Source organism: Apteryx mantelli, chromosome 8, assembly GCF_036417845.1.
Source record: "Apteryx mantelli isolate bAptMan1 chromosome 8, bAptMan1.hap1, whole genome shotgun sequence".
NCBI classification, from domain to species: Eukaryota; Metazoa; Chordata; class Aves; order Apterygiformes; family Apterygidae; genus Apteryx; species Apteryx mantelli.
In genome coordinates, this window is record NC_089985.1 from 9,680,869 (window position 1) to 9,700,122 (window position 19,254).

At 38.9% G+C, this 19,254-nt stretch overlaps 1 protein-coding gene across 5 annotated transcripts in view; it reads left to right on the forward strand.

The window, feature by feature from the left end:
• RABGAP1L (RAB GTPase activating protein 1 like) overlaps positions 1-19,254 on the forward strand; it is a 273,751-nt gene that overhangs the window by 149,716 nt on the left and 104,781 nt on the right. For all 5 annotated transcript variants that reach the window (XM_067300572.1, XM_067300569.1, XM_067300568.1 and 2 more), the window contains one exon: positions 15,506-15,619. In XM_067300572.1, coding sequence (XP_067156673.1) covers positions 15,506-15,619 — 114 coding nt within the window. The remainder of the gene's footprint in view (positions 1-15,505; positions 15,620-19,254) is intronic.

Sequence of the window (19,254 nt, forward strand, 5' to 3'; positions counted from 1 at the left end):
GAAGGTGGAAACACCGCCTGCCCTGTTGTGGGTTGGAGTCATCCCTGAGGCTGAAATCAGTTGTCCGAAATGCCTGGTGTGGCCTTTCCTTCCCTTTCTTCCCACCACCTGGCACTGCTTGTGATGAACTGCTCAGACTGCAGAATATGCAAAGCATCATAAGGTAGATTAAAATTTTTGATCAGCTTAGTGTAACATTAGATCGACAGATCCCTGGGGTTTTAAACCTGGAGCCCTACCTACCCCACACTTTTTTTTCAATGTCATTTAATTTTCATTTTTTAAATTTGTAATTGACTCTGGCTCTCAGATTGGCCAGAGTGTTCATGTCATTTTGTCACTGCTTTCTTTGGGAACCACAAATTTTGCCAGAGGAAAGCAGTAAAAGTGATTTTAAAATCTGTCTTCAGGCTGAACTTCTGTGATTTGTCCTTTTTCCAATGGAAAAAACAAGGCTGAACTAAAAATACTGGGCTATGAACTTTAATGTAGTTCACTGTTGATTAAGCCACTGTCACACTATATATTTTCAAGATAAACAGTGTGAAGAGAGACTTAATGGGGTTTAAAAGCTAGATAAAAGCTTTTTCAGTATTAAAGCTAGCATTATCTATTAAGTAAATAGCTCCCTATCTTAGTCTGAGATATCTACTGTTTTGCAATTTGTTTATTTAAATTTTCATTATTTATGGGTTACCCTAGTTTTCTAATAGTTTTGCAAGAAATTAGGATTAAAGTGGAATATGTTTGCAAACCCTGTAGGTAAAATATCTTCCCATTTAGAGAGAACCTGGAAAAATGGCAGTTGTCACGTAGAAGAGTACTATGAAGAACCAAAGAATGAGAGACACCAGGTGTTTCCTGGACACACGTTTTTGCTTTGCCTATAAATAGCAATCTGTGTTTACAGTTACTGATTCTTTGCAGAAAAACCTGCTGATACTTAATGGAAAACTTTGTACCATATTCTGTTTAGAATGAGGTCTGGTTTTATATAATATTTCTGGTGTTTTCCATCTTTTATATTGTGGCTTGACAGACATTTATATAGACAGATGTTAATCTCTTTTCTCTGCTTAGTCTCTCCCTGAGAACCTGCAACCCACTTTCCTGTAACAGCAAATTTAGCTTTCAGTCTTGATCTTGAGAATGTGAAGGTGCTGGTAAGACTCAACGTGGTGAGTGCCCCACTACTAAACTGGTCAACACTTGTTCCGCCAATTAAGACAATATTTTTTGTGTGTGAGAATACGGTCCCTTAGGTGGCTTGGTAGATCAGGTAGGCTTGCCTTTTGGATCATAGAAATAAAGCAGTTTGGGGAGGTTTTTCAATGCAAAAATCCATATCAAGGACGTACCCTATAATGTGTCCCAAAAGCACATGAAGATTTCAAAAAGCCAGTAGAAAATGTGGGTCTCCTGCAGAGAGGAGAGAGCATCTTCCACCCCTGAACTAACCTGCTCGGCCCATTGGGTGTGACGTGAAGTGAAGGCACTTGCTGCATAACGTTTAGCCGTTCTGCAGTGAGCTGGGTTAGAAGACTCCAGATTTTACAAATATGGTACATTAACTTGCTTGGAGTTGTTTGCCTTTTGTGTGTATGTTTAATTGCACATCCTATTTAAGGGGAGGATGTCAGCTATCCTATTTGTTGGTACTTCTTTTTTGATGTTATTAACTTGTTTACATTTGTCAGCAGTAAGAATAACTTTTTAAAAATAGTTTTGTCCCTACTTTGCAGTTGGGAAAAGGAGGAGGAAAAAAAAAAAAAGTACCATTCAATGTTCTTTGGGACTTACTTAATTCTCTGAACACGTTCTGTGCTCCTTGGAAGCAGTGATACAGTCATTCTTGTAAAACTATATGGTATTTTGTTTTAAAACAGAACTGAAAATTGCTTTTGACCTTCTGGATTCCAACTTGAACAATCCAAAACTTGGTTGGATCTCATCTTCATGAGCCAAGTGATCTGAAGTAACGTAGGCTATTAATCTGTAAACCCATCGATACCTAGAAGGCTTCTAAGTATTCCAGAAGAAACACCCTCTGAAAATAGAAAAAATAGGAATATTGTGTGATGACATAGAAATAGGAGTGTTATGTATATATGGATGGAAATGGATGTACAAATGGATGTGTGATGTTACAGAAAGGTAGATTCAGAATTAGTAAGAGGATGTCTATCTTTATTTGCAGTATTCTCTGATACACTGTTGTACATTTTTAAATAGATTTTTCAATTAATAATATTTCAGTCAATTTGCAACTTAATGATAGTTCACGGTGGTAAAAGTGCCAAATACACTATTAAAACACCATAAACTAAGCGTAGGTGAACTACGGTCAAATAGGTAGGGAATTGCTCGTTGTAACCGAATGAGATCTGAAAGGGGCTGGTAAGAAATGCAGCGGTGAAGCAGAATACAAGGTACAGTAACGCTGGGCAGAACGGACACGGTGAGGAAAACAAGGCTGAGCATTTTTAATCTGCTTTCTTCTTTCAGTAATACCTGTAATTATCCAGATTAAAGAGTATTGCAGTGTATGCAGTGTTTTTTTCAGTCTCGCTTGCTGTGATAATTAAGTGCAAGAAATGAGCAGTCGTATCCAAAGAAGCAATATCCACTTAAATTAGCCCAAAGCAGATAAGCAACTTTGAGAGGCTTAAATGTAATCTACATCAACCGTATATTGTAGGAGTTCAAGAACTGCTGAAACAGTAGGATTGTTTTGAATACTCTTGTATATATTTATAGTACTCAAAAGGGAAAAGACCTTTTTGTTTATCTGATAGCTATAACTGGATTTTGTGGAACGCTGTAGCCTGGATGGTATGAAACTAATTTGGATTGTCTTTCGCGTTGATTTTCATTGATGTAAATGAATGTAAGATATTTGATTTACAGCTTCCTTTTATGAGTCAATCAGGACTAAATATAATCAATCTGGTGCTTCTCTTTTATCTCCCATCGTTTATCTTGTCTTATTTCCCACTGTGTCTTCTCGGTCCTCACTATTTCACCATCTCTTCTTGCCTTCCCTTCTGTTCCTTTGCTCTTACTCTCTTCCTTCTCCCGCGTGTTAGCTTTGCTCCTTCCTGTGTTTCAGCCCGCTGCAGCGACTCCGGCCCGGCAAGAGCCCACGAGGATTTTTCCCTGTTTTGTTACTGAGCAGTCTGTCATAATCCTATTTGCGAAGCAGTCGAGGTCAACGCTTAGCCACAGCTTGGAACCTTTTCCTCACCTCAGGCAAACATACATATAATGAAGTAGCAAATCTGACGTGAACTATTTTGTCTGGAAAGGCAAGGGGGGGGGGAAAAAAAGGAAGAAAAACTAAACCGAGGTTACCCCGTCGCTGTAACCTTGTCTCCGAGTGCTCCCCTCCATTACGCAACAGAAGTGTGCTGGCACTTCCGCAGCTCTGCGGGTGCCTTTGCACCTAGCGGTTTTGCTTAATCTTTCCTGATTTATGAGGAGTCGTTTTTGCTGGCAGTTTTGGGGCAGCTGCAGGGTTCCCAGAGCTGCTGCTGTGCCGCTGGCCCTGCCGAGCCCCGCGCGCGGGAGCCCGCGCCTTCTCCCGCTGCTGGCGTACCCGCTTACGGGAAGCCTGCTTGGTACTTCTTCTGCCTACCGCCAAATATATATACACATATGTATTTTTTTAAAGATGCTCTTGGAGGTGAAAAGGATATGGCAATAGGGAAGTTGCTAAATCAATTTAATTTTCTGGTTTTCCATTTCCATTTTTCCATTTGCTATGAAACAGTTTGTTTGTACTTGTCCTTGCCTGTGCGGGGAGGACAGCAAGGCTTTCGGCTCACGCAGCCCTCTCAGCCGCCCTGCAAGCCGCGGGCAGGGGTCCAAGGCCTTCCTGTAGGCTGAGGAATTAAAACGGGAGGTTTGGCATGTAATGAGGCTCTGACAGGTGGCTTTCGTGTTTTGACAGGCCTTGGAGTAGGACTCTGTGCATGACAATTAATGCGTGTGTATAAACAACCTTATTTATAAAAATGCAAAATGATTTTCTTTGTGTCAGCTATAGCAACTGGGTAACACTGTAAACAAAACCCCCCAATTGTAAAATTATTAATTGATGGTGACCCTTGAAACGTATTTTAAGAAAATACATTTGACTTCAGTCCAACTGGTTTTTGTTTGTTTGTTTGTTTGTTTTTAAACTGCTTATTAATTTAGCTGTACTTAAATGTTACATAGCTTCTGACTTTTAATATAGACATTAACATAGCAGTAACCTTCTGAGCCATGAGTTTAAATGCATGGAGCATGCTTCTGTAGCTTTAAAAGCAAGTGCTGTCTCATGGCATTTTTTCAGTAACATCCTTTTTATGAAGGGATTAACACTTTTTTGCGTCTTATTATTATTTTATCATTATAATTTTTTTTGTTGTTGTTCTTCCATGCCAGAGGGCTTGTATTGAACTGGGTTTACTGCCATCTTGTACTGATGAAAGTAGCTGCTTTCATGTGTCTCATGGTTATTCCTTGCTGCTGATGGGAGGGGAAAGCAGCAGTTTTCTGTTTGAACTGCTGCCTGGCATAAATGTCAGAGGTGCCAAGAAAGGCAGTGTTGGTTCACTTATGATTTGCATATTTAAACGGCTTCTAATTTTGTTTTGTCATGCCAAATGTACACAGAGAGTCAGAGATTTTGTTTGTGTTGCTTTTGAAAATAATGATTCAGTACGAGGTTGTTGTGAAGTGGCAGCATTATCTGTGTACTCAAATAACCTCCCCACCATAATCAGAATAATTACAATAAATGAAACAGATTCGCAAATAAGAGATGGGTATAAGCTCCTGGGTTTCCTTCCAAGGAGAGAAAACAACTGAAGCATCCCTGATATCTGTTTGTTCCTATACAGTGCCTATATAATGTGCTGAAGAAGTGTTGGTATATAAGAAACTGATACAATTTGAAACTAAGTTCAGATTATTTTTTGTGCTCTATGCTGTCTTTGCACTGTCTGGTTGTTATTTTTATGACCCCTATGTGACCAGGTTAATATGTTCTAGTGCCAGTACTGTATTGATCTGAATCTTAGGTGACACTGAATCTGAAGTGAATTTCAGTTTTCAAGCAATAGGAATAAAACAAGCCAAAATGTAAAGGAAACAACTAAGCCTCTTGATGATTTACTCCCAACCCCATAGATCCCAATTACATGCCGAGCTCTAGAGCATGGTCCTTCCTTTGCTGTATGCAACAGTTACTCTGCTGTCTCGACTGTTAATGGAGGGATTTAAGGGACTTCAGGGCTTATGTTGAAACAGGGAATCCATGTAGCCTGAAAATGCTCGTTTTGCTTGAGAATTAGATATATCGTTAGAATGAGCTAGTGCTAGTTTCTCTCCCTTTCATTCTTTTTCCCCATTAGTTTGTCTACGATTATATTAAAGACTTCTGCTCATAAGCTCAGGTATTGAAAACTCATTATCACCCTAGCTAGCACCTGCTTAAAACTGCTTTTAGCTACACGTAGCATTGATAGGAGGCCACAGCTCCTTGCGCTGCATTCCCTCTCTTTGTAATGGGGAGGAGATTTGAGGAAAGGATTAAAGAACTATAGCCTCCCATCACAGCCTCTCTAAATTGCTCATGGCTAGGATGCGTCTTGCAGCAAATTCCAGAGCTGCGTTCCCAGGACCTGCTGCCGGTGCTGACAGGGCTCGCGCAGCAGGGACCTGGATGACTGCTGTTTTGGTGGCTGTCTGCAGTTGTCTGATAGACTGCAAAAGGTCTGGGGAGGAAATATTCACCAAGTGTTGTCCAAATTGTAGACGAACAGTTTTTCATAAATTTCTCTTAAAAAACAGCAACAAACAGAATAGAATAAAATCTTATGTGCAATGATATACAAGCATTATGTAACTTTTATTATCAGTACAATGCTCTACCACCTCCACAATGATTTCAATTTTAGGAATAAAAATGCTTAACATACATTAATTGCTTATTTGTGGATGTTACCACCTGAGGCTTACCAGTGAGGGACTTGATACCCAGACATTAATATGCCCTATTGCGTATATGCAGAAATCAAACAGGGTCTGACAGAGCCAGGGATGAAAACCATGTGCTCGTATTCCTGTCCTTTCCCCTAACCATTTGAGTGACCTGCATCTTTCGCAGTGCGCTGTCTCCTGAGAGTGGAGTGAAGACTTTAAGATCAAGTTGAAAAATGATCTTGATGTTATGCTCCCAACAACTGGAGGAGCCAGAGTCTTCAGTCTTCTAGTCCGATGTCAATGCTGAGTGATGTGTAGGGCTGTCAAGTCAACACAGCCACCGGTCAGTGGGTTCCTTGCATAAAGAATGGAGAAGACTGACTCTGAATCATTGCTCCCTTTGTGTAATTTTTTTCATGTCTTCTATTCCTGTCATTGCATCGTCTTTGTAATTTGCTGATCCTTTTCTAATCTACAACGGAGTTGTTGATCTTAATGGATCTGGAAGATGAGTGGTTCAAAAAGTACATGCTTCAGAACAGCAGGGCACCTTCCCAGTAAAGGAAATGTAAAAGCGATGTTATCACAGCAAATACTGATACAATGCATTGAAGATATCAAACGATGGCTTGAATTATGTAGCTGCCATCTGGGAGAGGATCTGGGCGTAACTGAATGGGTGCTTTTACTTATTGGAAACATTACAGTTGACCGGAGATCTTGCTGAAGTATTTCTGTCTGCGTTATTGGAAGAATGCCGTAGTTCAAGAAAATTCAGGACAGATGTTTCCTTTTTCAAGAAATAATAGGCACGCTTCAACAACTACAAGCTTAAGAAACATTTTAAAATAAATGTTCTGGCAAATTGTAATCTGTGTAGTGCTTCAAGACACCTCTTCCTTGTTAGCACTCAGAAACAGTGAAGACACAGACCAGATAAACTTACTTGATATTACAGCATTTTCTTTCTATATTAATATTTTGCTGGCAGCAAGCAATACAGATGCTAATGGTAAAGATACATTAGGAGGCATCTATGTAGTGATGAATTTTGTTAGGATTGTTTCGTAGAGCTGGAGTTACCCAGCTTGTAAATGAAAAATCAACCAACTCTCTGGAGGGCAACACTTTCTTGAAATCTTAAATAGAGCAGTTACAATGATTGTCTCATCTTTTGATTTCCAAAAGTAGGCTTATTTTCAGAATTTGTAAAAGCATGACGAAGAGACACTGACTAGATAGACAGCTAGTTGATTGGTGACAGTGCAGTAAACTAATATTTTAAGTTCTACTTTTATTTACAAAGTTTACTTTAAAAATAAAGATGTCTTTTTAAGCAGTAACTGTGTGTGGGGGGGGGTTGTGCTTCTCATGATGAAGATTTCGAGGCATTTGATAACAATTGAGTTATGTTTTGTAGCACCATCAATTAAAGTAGATACATCGGAGTCAAGGAATCAAATATGCTACCTTTGCCATTTTCTGCAGTTTCACATTAGTTTTTCACATCTGTCTGATAATAATGAAGTTAAGTATTGTTTGTTAGAAGCAGGCCTAATGTGCTTGCAGAATTTACGCAATGAGTTGGTGATAGAGTCAGAAATATTTGAATTTCCAGTTATGGTTTAACCACAAGAGGTTTTTTAATCCTTTACAAATACATACGTGTATCTAACAGAGGAGACGTGATCAAATACCGTTTCTAAAAGCTAGCAAACCAGGAGGAGCTTGGAAAGAATTAACTTGCTAAATGGATAAATATGAATTATATTTTTCCTTGTCTCATTAAGTAGTGCCTATACTAATTTCTGCAAAAAAAATGGAGTGTTGGTGAATAAATTGGATAACATGCCTTTTACTTGGTCTACAGTATTTTCATGACCTCTACAGAGGCTAAGCTTTCAAAGTAATAGCTATTAGAGACGACAAGAACAAACCTAAGGCAAAATCCATTGCTACCAAAATTCTCTTCAATCCTCAGTAAAAGAAAGTTAGATATCCTATTTGCTAAAGCCTGTGTGACCCAACTAAAGCCCAAAATACAATAAAATTGAAATTGAAATGCTGTTATATCTACAAATAGATGTACATGTCTCTTCATGCAAACCATACATCATATGCAAGAAACAGAATCATCTGCTGGTGTACAGTGCTCCTTATCTCTCGTGGGAAATTGGGGAGCTTTCAAAATAAGTGTTTAAGGGTAACTCTGATTTCACAGCATACCGTGCCAATGGCAGAAAATTGAGCCAGTGCATTCAAAGGTTGTCCATCTTGCCCAGTAGCACCGGCAGCATTTTTCTTTTGAGAACAACTTTTGGAAAGAGTAGGACAAAGGAAGGGCAATAAATTATGTATCAATAGTATACAAGAGAAGGAGGATGTGCAGAGAAGGAGAAGAAAAATAAAACACAGAGATAGGTCATAGGTGTTCTTTGTTTTTGAGAATGAGAGAGTATATACAGAATTCATTGTTTCGTATCTGATCCAATATTGATGTGAATTTTTACAGAAAAATGTCTTCTGGTCTGTTGTTGATTGATGGCTCAATTCTGTTAAGATCTGAGCTCTTTCCGCCTTTCCTGTGTGAATGCTACAATATCGCTTCCTTTTTTATGGCCACATATAGAATAATATTTATACCAGTAACTCTCTTATTGTAGTATTACCTTTCTATTCTGTGCAGTCTTTAAGAATCTAGGAGTTGTTCTGTTCTGCAGGTCCAAGTCTATCTTGTCCAGTGTCTCATAACTAAAAATTATCAGCACCAGATTTTGGGAAGGTTAAGAACCTCATGCTGGATGCCTGATCAGTTTGACCTCATCAGGTCGTCTCCTGCTCCCAAGTGGTTTTAAAATTGATTTAAACATTGCAAGAAATACAGTGGTAGTCTTTCAGAATTAACCTCATTCCAGATATCCTTGAGAATCATATAAATAGTAATAGTAATCATAGACTATATAATACCTACCTCACCAATCCAATTCCAGTTGTAGTGTGTCTAAAAGGATTAGTGTTCCTGCCTGCAAGCTGCTCGATAATTAGAGAACTAGGTATTTAGAAGTGATGGATAATTTTGTGTTGGCATGGATTTCAACTGTAGTAGATGCTTTCCTGAGGATCTTGTCTTGGGAATTCCTCAAAATCTGGGGCACGAAGAGCTGCCCGCCATGAGTCAAAAACAAACTGAGAAGAATGGGAGCTCCTGTGGTTAGAGATGATGTCTAGTTCCTTGTGCAGAGCTCTATTAGTAGTCCAGAGTATTATGCTGCTAAGAGAGGAGTGACTCTGACCCTAGATTTAGATCTAGGCTCCACCTGCCAGCCGCACAGCACTGCTCAGATCTGAGCTATTGGTTTGGCCCCACGTCCAACAAAACTGCTGTATCCTCCTGGCTGGAGAAACCAGTTTTCCCCAAGCAGCAATAAACACAGTGATGATGAGGCAGAATTTACAAAGTTCAGTTCATCAGTGTATTTAGTGAACTAACCAACACTATTTTCACTTTAAATGTCTTGATATGTAACTGCTAAAACAAACAGACAAAAAAGAACTCCTCTCAAGAGTAATCCTCTCTTTTTTGTTTCTGTTTTTCTGTTAATTAGTACTCTTTGGGTATTATATGCTCTCAGCTGAATAAAAGCTGATGATGATTGAGAGGAAAGCTATTTATAGAAAAGAGCTGAACCAAACTACAAGGTATGTATTACAAAAATGCTGCAGAAGAACTGAGCATGGGCCAAGCAGTTTTTATTCAAGACTTGTAAAAGGAAGAGCTATTGATTTTATTTCAAATACTGGCTGGTAGGGATCCTGGGATATTGTATTGGATCACACAGCTACTGTGAGGGTTATAATGTGTATGGAAAGCGATGAGAGGAAAGGGGTTGATGATGGGCGAGTACATCCGCCGGCACAACGTGGCGGCAGGTTTCATGGGAGGCATGAGTTTGGGAGGACCATGGTGATAGCCGGGGCTGGGCTACTTGCCCGTTCTGCCTGACCTCATCTATTTTGTGTATTTTGTGTTCACCACCTGTTTGTAATTGCCTTCTAGAGAATTTAAGGTTGTTATTACTTGTATTTCCATTTCAGTAAAGCTACATGTCTTAGTTGTATGCATGGAGCTATATAGGACCACAGAGAACTTCAAGGAACAAAATAAGGAAAACCTTAAAGAAATTCCTTCAGGAAACTGCTTAGCATCCTAAAACAATGTCATAATATCTAGTAATGTTCACTTGAGAAGCCAATATTTAAATTTGCAGCCTTTTCAGGATTAAGAAGCATAGATTTATTGAGGGTACCTCTAGCTCCCACCATCAGCAGCCGGTGCTTTTCCACGCCATAGGAGAGACCGTGGCTGCGCAGCCCGTCTGCTCAGACTGGCCAGACAGACCAACCTGCCTGTGTCCGTCTCGGTCTGAAGGGAAGTGGTGAACACCTGTGGTGGCCCGGCAGCTTGCTTTCTATAGAATATATAGAAAAGTTGCAATATCTAATCCTAAAGGGACATGACACACTAGATTTCTAGTGCATGGCATTTTTAGGTGCTGAAAACTGCTTTTGATTTTATTTATTTATTTTCCCCCCCCCCCCTTTCCCTGGGAATCTGAAATCAGGTATTTTTTTGGTGGTGAAGAGAGGAAGCACAGGTGGGGCAATTTGATGAAAAAATCAGCTGTTTGAACCTCAGCAGACATACAGACCATTTAAGTGCGTCCAGTCAGATAGATCGGTACTAACTGGCAGGCATATACAACTCATGTTTTTGCTTTTGCTTGTAACATATATATGGAAAAGCCAAACTTGAAAGAACTTTAATAAGATTGCCAAGATAAGCCTTGGGAAGTTAAGAAGTTCAGTATGAAACCTGCCTACCCATATGCATAATGATATAGTCTTAATGACACAGTCCTGGGGTTTTGGTTTCTTCTTCACGACATCCCTGCCTTGCTGTGGACAGAATGGGTAGTGGTTATCTAACGACTAGGGTTTTGTTTTTCCTTATTATTTTTCACTGTGTGGCCTCATGCCTTACTCTGTACCATTCAGACCAGGATTTGAGGATGAAGTTATTATTTTCCTCTTTGGCATTTCTGCAGGACTCATCACTGCAGTATTTCAGTGCTTCAGATGTTAATTGATTTTCATAACGCCCTACTGAGAAGAGGAATTATTATTAACCAGGGAAATGGAGCACAAGGAGATTGAGGTCAGAAGTACTGCTAAGTTTGAGTGCCAAGTTTGAAACACCTGTGACCTGATTTATTTATTTATTTATTTTTAGCAGTATTCACTTAAAACTTCCAAAGCTAAACTCCAGCTTCCTTTAATTGCATCTGTAAGGAATTCTGCATTTCTCCATATTAAGTGCAAGGTTGCAATACAGGCAGCTATATAGTAAAAGACACTTAGCTGACCACTTAGGAAATTTTTTATTTAAGAGACTTGCCTGTGTTAACATGGGAACTTCTGGGCAGAGGCAAGGAGAGGATCTGTATCTTAAGGGACAGCACTGAGATGTTGTGGCTCATGAGATTTTCTTTTCTTCTGCTGCACTCTTCTGCTTCATACCTTGCTTCTCTTCCAATTCTTGCAGCAAAGGAAGCAAGGCACTACCTGCAGGAGTCTCTTCTGCTGCGTAGCCCTAATTCATCTCCAGAGCGTGTGCGTTCAGGACAATAAATGAGCAGAGGTCTTTTCTGGAGTGTGTGTGAAATGTTCTTAATTAAAAAATAGTTCATGATGTGCACACGCAAAGGTTTCTCTATAATTCTTGAGTGCCTGCATAGCCCTAATTTCCTTTAACATTTCTTTTAACATAGTTTTCTGTATTTGAAAACCCAAGAGAGTCCGTCTTCTGACACCATATGCCCACATCCTAGCCAGGTTGTGACTACATCCTTTGGTTGTCTTTTTTCATTAACAATTAACTAATCATGACTTTTAGCAGAATAAAAATCTTCTGAAAACTTGTATTTGAATAACCGTAACCTGATCTGATGTGATGCTCCTGGGAACAGGGCTATAAACAAGTTGTATTTGGAAAAAGGTAGCAACTTAACCAAAACATTTTTCATATATTTTACAATGTGCTGTACACCGATTTTTACTCTAGACTCATTTATTGTTTCTGTTAGAGCATGGGTTTATAGTATTTCAGATGAATGTCATCTTCCCAGAATAAGTTCATTCTCATACCTTTTAGCCTTGTTTTTATTGTGGGATCATTTAATTGCTTTTCTCTAGTTTTTTAGAAACATCTATTCTTCATAATGCTGAAAGAACAGTTCACTTCTGACTCCTTTTAACTTAGAAAAAGTGAATTTGCCTTTAGACCTTTACACAGAAATATGTTTTGGTCTTGCCTTGGACATCTACATTGTAAACTTTTGTGCACTCAATTATATGCTGTACTCACAGGTTAAAAAAAAAAAAAAGACAGAAAAGACATAACCTCTCTTCTTGATAGAAAAAAACATCTATGCCCTGGACATGGTGGCCTTTCTAGACTTTCTTTAAAATGTTTAGTTCTTTTCAAGTTTGTGCTGAAGAATTAATAGGAAAAATGGTAATACTGATTTGGGAAAATCTGACTTAGGGAAAGATGAAAGGTACGGGAAAACGAGTTGTGTGCTGAATGTAAGAAAAAGGAGAAGGTCTGGAAACAAAATACTGATTATTTCTCACTCGCATTTTTTTTGAGAGGTTTCACTGGAGTCTTTATTCACTATTTACACTTCAGAGCTTAAATGTTTCAGGTATTTTTTAGAGCCACTTAAAATTAGAGAAAGAAAAGGTTTTGTAACAGCATTCTTGAGATTAAATCAAGGTTGTAACACTTGAACAAGGGTATTTTGGACAGTGTATTACAAATACATTGTAGGGTTCAACATCACAATGCAGTTTTGAAAGTCTGTACTCAAAAAAAAATTTTTTTTTGGCTTGTTTGTATTTAAATTTGTCAGAGTATATGCTCTGGAGTGAGTTAATACTACCTGAATCCTCTCCTAGGAATTGGCTCACATTGCTTGGTGGAGAACATGCATGGAATAGGATATTCCGTCTCCCAAGGAAGTTTTAAAGGGTAACTAGAAATCTTTATATGAGAGTCCTTGACTCTCTTCACAAGTCTAGTCCAAGCACTTTGTGATATAATTGGTGGCTCTTCTACAAAGTATTTCAGATTAATGGGAGGGAGGAAAGACTTTTAAGCTCCTTTCTTTCTAATACTTCCCATACCAGCCGGTCTGGCGCGTGCCTCTGCAGCACGCACTGCAGTCGTGAGCGCATAGCCCTCTCATTCAGACTGGGACGGACTTTCCCGGATAACAGTTCCTGTTTTTCCCAGCTAAGGAGCAAACACAAGAGCAATGCACTCTGATGCCTGCTACTTTTATTAAAAGGAAAGTTTAATTATTACTAGGAGTTATGCCTTGCTGTTTTTCCTGAGTTCTTCTTCAGTACCAATAGGAGGAAACCTGTAAATCCTTGCATATTCTTCCAACATTGTCTCTCTGCGTGTGTGCTAATAGTTCTCCTGAGGTTTTACAGTGATCTTGTAGAAGTCAAGGGTTTAGAGCAGTGTAAAATGTGTCTGTGACAGAAGTATTTCTAACATAGTTCTGTTTTCAGGCTGCATTTTTGGAGTGCTGACTTGAGGTCACTAAATTGTAGCCTGCAATGTGAGTCCAGAAGTTTGAGAGCTACAGTCAGTGCTGAGCTGAATTCCTACTTGACCAGGTTATATCAATTGGTGTCAGAAACTTAACAGATTTTTAAATGGACTCAGTAACTGTATTCTACCCCTAGATCTTAAATTGCATTTAAGGCATTTCATAATATTTCACAAAATTGGTAGATCAATCTAAGAGAGGAATACTGCAGTTATTTAGCTTCCCGTGTGTTTGAAAGCCATGTAAATGAAAATGCTCATTAAAGCAGTCTGGGTGGCAAACTGCTCATTATTTAGATTTTTATTCTTTGTTTTGTTGCATGCTGTTTAGACTGCGTGGTTAGTTTCTGTTGTTAGTAGTTACATGATGCTTAGCTATCCTGCAAATTGTGATGGGAACCTGACGAAAGGTTCAGCACAAAAGCGTGTTTATTTTCTCCATTAGTGCCAGGTAGTCTGATTTAAAAAATAAAAATAAAAAAAGATCACTCTCTTTGTAAGCTTTCCTTTCCTTAGCAAAGGCAAAGCAACTGGAAATTAGGACACCATTAATGGAACATTCATGGTAAAGTTTCATAGCAAACATGAACAAGAAACCACCTAAACCAGGGAGATTCCCTGGTAGCTGACTCCAGCGTGTTCAAAGATTTTTTTGTGGATGGTCCTGGATTATGAACTCTGCGGTCTGAGGGTTTAGGAGCTTCTATATAACAAATACATACACTTTGTTTTCAAGGCAAAAGTACTGATAACGGATTTATTTTCTGTTTTAAGTCAGATGTGAGAATTTTGTTGTTTTTTTCCTTTAGGATTACAAAAGTAATAGAGAAAAGCAGTGTTTGACATTTACCAACCTAAAGATACTATCTCACCCTGAGAGTAATTGTAACCTAAAGATAATTGAGTTGTCTTTGTAGATGTAACCCTGACAGTTTGTTACCACTTCTCGTACACAGAGGAGAATTTCCCAGGTCTGACTGCAACCATTTCCAGTCTTTTCATAAAAATACAGTATTCTAAGCAATTTCTTCCTTATGTACAGAGCTAGGTATGTCTAGGGAACAATTCAGTTGCCCAAACATTGGCATCTAGTGTCATTTTAAATGTCTTTGGATATGCAGATTGTCCACATGGAGCTTGCAGAGATGATGCAGCACTTACAGGAGACTTGAATCCTTCTGCAGTAGCAGCTGCTTGCCAGGCAAGGGTACCTCAGCGCTGCTAAGATGGCTTTCAGCACCCCTATTTAGGCTCCTGAACTTATCTCTGATTGCTTGTCAATGTGAAAACATAATTGAGTTGGAGATGTTCTGGTAGCAAAGAAATACATGGGATTTCTCTGACAGCATAACACTTTTTTCTTTTTTTCTATTTTTGTTCTTTTAAGGACCTCTCAGTGGTAAACTTTGAATGTTTCCAAGTAATAGTTCTAATTTGTAATCAACAGTTTTTCTGGTAGATTGATATATGTTGAAAATTGGTACATCTGAGGTTACGAGAAAGGTGGTAAAGTCTAATTTTCTTTTTTTTACTTCCAGAGAAATACAGTAAGCATATGTTCTGTAGGAAAAAAGCAACTGCGATTAAATAGCTACTCATTTCCTATGAGCTTTAAAGTTGGACTGTGAGCCTGAAGGACAGAAAACATGCCACGTTGCTCTTGTTAAGCAGTCACATTATTACTGCAGTTGAGACTAGAGGTTTTTCAGTTTCTTCTCAAATGCATTTTTGGAGGATGAGTCAGTAAAGCAGTTATCTAATGTATCCATGTTGACTGCACGCAGAATTTTGTATTCTATGTGTTTAATTATACTGTTTCCGGGCTAATACTTCGGGATTTTTTTCTTCTTTTTACAGGATTCTGCTCAAGAGAGTGTCATTACCCGAGATATTCATCGTACGTTTCCAGCACATGATTATTTCAAAGATACAGAAGGAGACGGTCAGGAATCTCTATACAAAATCTGTAAGGTACAGTCAGTGCTCTGAATTTTAAAGTGTTCCATATTTTTCTATGACTGTATTTTTCCCCGGTAAACCTGTTCTGATCCAAAACACTACTCAGTAGGATTTTTAAGCTTTATTTAGATTGTACGTGAAGACTGTAGTGTTTCTGCAGTACTAAATATACTGAAGTAGTTTTTGCAACTTCCCATTTTTTCCTATCTCCTAAGATGCATATCGGAAGCGTGAGGCTCACGCTAGCTTTACTCACGGGGGATTTGATGTCAAAGGGCTGTTTCAGTAGGTGTGGGGAGCCGCTGAACTCGCTTTGCAGCTTCTTCTCTGAACCTTCTACTAGCAGAGCAAAGCAACTCTGCCATGAGGTTAAGACAGACCCTCCATGAGATAGTTACCTAGAGAACAGATTAGCTGATCTTTTCACAGTATGTATGTATAAGTTTCCAAGCATAGCTCTCAAATCACCTCCGATGAAGGAGTATCTATAATTTTTTCCAATTTGCAGATGGGGAAGGTGAGGTATTAAGGGAGCAGATTTGGCTGGGTTATACAGACAGGCGTGTTGCTAAGGAGAGAGCCGGAGGGAATGTCGCAGCTAGAGGCTCCACTCTTGTCAGTTGTAGATTTTGTTTGTGGTTTTGGCCATCATCCTCTTTCTTTTTTTTTCTTTTTTTTCTTTGTTAAACATGTAGAATAAATGAGTGCCTTAGACAAAGCCATTTCCACTTCTCTTCTTTTTCCTTATTGTTCTCTTTCCTCCTCCAACTGATGAACACACAGATGTCTGTGAGAGGGAATTGTCAATAACAAGCAGGAAAGCCAGAAGAGTTTGGTAAACAGTGTCCTGCCTTTGGGGCATGATGATGCATCCTCCTATTCTCCAGATATGTGCTGTGGTGTTACAGTCTCCTGTTCAAACAATAATTGGGCAACTGTTAAATATAGCTGCTTTGGTTAGATATGTTCGAATTCATTGTCCTAGGTAATTCACATTAAAAAAAAAAATAAAGGAGCAGAAAGGACTTTGGACCAATTATATTGATTTCACACTCATCTTGGAACACTAAAGGTGTTCTCGAGGGCTATGAGAAAACCATTCTTGTGTCAATCTTTAACAAGAATAACTAGGACAATGCAGGTAATTGTTGGCTTGTCAGTTTGATATCAGTTAAGTGAAAAATGATGGAATGGCATTCAGCTCTATCGAGGATTAAATGTGAAAAATATAATGAATGCCTATGGGTTTATTGAAAATAGATTTTGACAAGCTAATTTAAAAAAAAAGAAAATAGAGGTTTGGTTGGTGAAAGTAATTTTATCAAAATTCTGTAGATCATTTAGTCTGATGCCACACAAAGATTGTAAATGCTAGACAAGTTAGAACATGAACAAGCTACGCATTAAAGAATTAAAAGGTGGCTAGCCGGAAGATCTCTAATTATCAGCATTGAATAAATGTATTTCAAACACAAGTGTCATGAAGCTCACTTGTTTATTTGATACACTTATATTAGTCACTTAAAAGAAAACAAAAAAATTAATTTTTGGTAGAGATTTGTATGTGACACAGAGAAGAGGGAATGGTAAATAATAAAAAGGGCAAGAGGATGTGTAAATAGATGAATCTGATGTAGGAACAGAATGACTTGAGTACCTCAGTGTTTTACAGCAGCTGCTCTTGATTTTGATTACTGTGTCCAGAATTAAAGATGATGATTTCTGACTTGGAAAGAATTTGTAGAAGTTCCATGACAAGGATTCAACGATTTGAGAGCATACTTTAGAGTGAGAAACTCGAGCAGCTCAGTCTATTTTGTGTAATAAAGAAAAGAAGATAAAGAGATGAATCTGATTTACTAGAAGTGACTTGGAGGAATTTTCTCTCTAGCAGGCAGCCTGAGAGAGGCAGAGATTTCAGTTCTTCCTGAGTTTTCTGTAGTAAAGGTGAAGTATTTCATTTGTTTCCCAAAGCTGGGAGCTCTCCCCACTCTCAGGGCCCCTCCTTCTGCAGAGAGAGGACCTGCAGATCTCGGGCCTCTCATCCTCACGTTCCTTGAAGGGTCTAGATCACAGCTTACCAGTATGTATCACAAGTTTAAGACTGCTTTTCCCTCAAAGTATTTTATATTTACCAGCAGTTGAATCACCTCTGCCATTTTGCCACTTTCTCTTGATAAGAAAAGGTCCCGCATAACATCTTTGCAGTCAGCTTTTGATTTGCTACTCTGAACAGCTTTGCATCATGAGCAAACTTTATTACCTTGCTATTTTTGTATGCTTTGTGCAGGATCTGTGAATATTTTCAACAGTACCAGCCCCAGCATGTCTTTCTGTAAGATTCTGGGAGCCGCCTCACCCTCATTTTGTGGATGAAAACTGTTTATTCCTACTTTTTGTTTCCTCTCCTTTAATAAATTATTTGAATGCATAAGAGGACCTTCTCCTATGGTGGCTTAGTTTCCTTAAAAGTCTTTGTGCAGGGATCTTGTTGACGGTTTTCTAAAAATCTGAGTAGACTGTATGGACCGGATCATTTTTCTTAGGTGCTCCTTCAAAGAAGGGTTTGTGAAGCATTGCTTCCTTGTGCAACAGCCACACTGAATCTCCCCTATGGTATTATTCAGGAGTTTACTGATTTTATTCTTGATGGTTTCTACCTACTTGCCAGGTTGGAGATCAGACTTAACTTTTGTGTAGCTTCCTAGGTAGCCCCTTTTCCTCCATCCGTGCCCTGTTTTCCCAAATGGCCACGGCTATGGTCTGCAAATGATCTGTCTGTGGCCAACTGGGCCTTGAGTTTGTGAGGGACTTGGGGAGTTTTAAAGAAAGATTATTAAAAACCGGTTAATTTGTTTATAAGCTTGTTGTTTCATTGGAAAAAAATCTGTGTTGAAAGTAACGTTGTGACAGCTTTCTATTAGCAGCATAGCTTTTGGCAGAGGTACCGGGTGATGGTGCGCTTCTTCTAACAGGAAAACGAGATATTTGAAGAGTGCGATTATTGAATAAGGCTAGAAAAAGTCTGTCCTAAAGTAGGAGGGTAAAAAGCTGGAGAGCAGTTTCTCCACGGCCTGCTGCAATGCGAGGTGATCTGAGCTGTCAGATAAAAAGGAAACCGTTGAAAGCTCACTGCCGCACTTCAGCGGCTCTGTCACTTTTAGTTCCTTCTCTTCATCTCCCCTGCAGAACAGTAGGAAACCAGCAAAGCTTGAAACTTTTTCTGTTGCAGAACATTTGTGTGACAAAGTATCTAAAAATAAACTTTTAAGGATGACAATGGTGATGAGCAATGAAAGGAAAGAGCTAGCAGCTCCGGCTTCTAGATCTGCGATTTCACCTGAGGACATCAGATGAGCCAGATTTGTACGGAGCAGACATCTTTGGAAAATACTTCTGTTTCTTGGGCCCTTTCTGTTTAAATGCTATGAAAATTCTAGGTGTATTTGAAAGGTTCCTTCTCCGTGTTGCGATGAATAATAGAATAATACTCTTGACCTACTTCCATGCTTACATATGTAGTTAACAGCTCTATGCTTCAGGAAATCAAAGCACTTGGCAGAAATAGTCCTCTCAACTGCTTGGAGTGTCTGCAGTGCACAATTTAACGTGACGTGTTTTCTCTAATTTTCTGATTAAAGTAACTC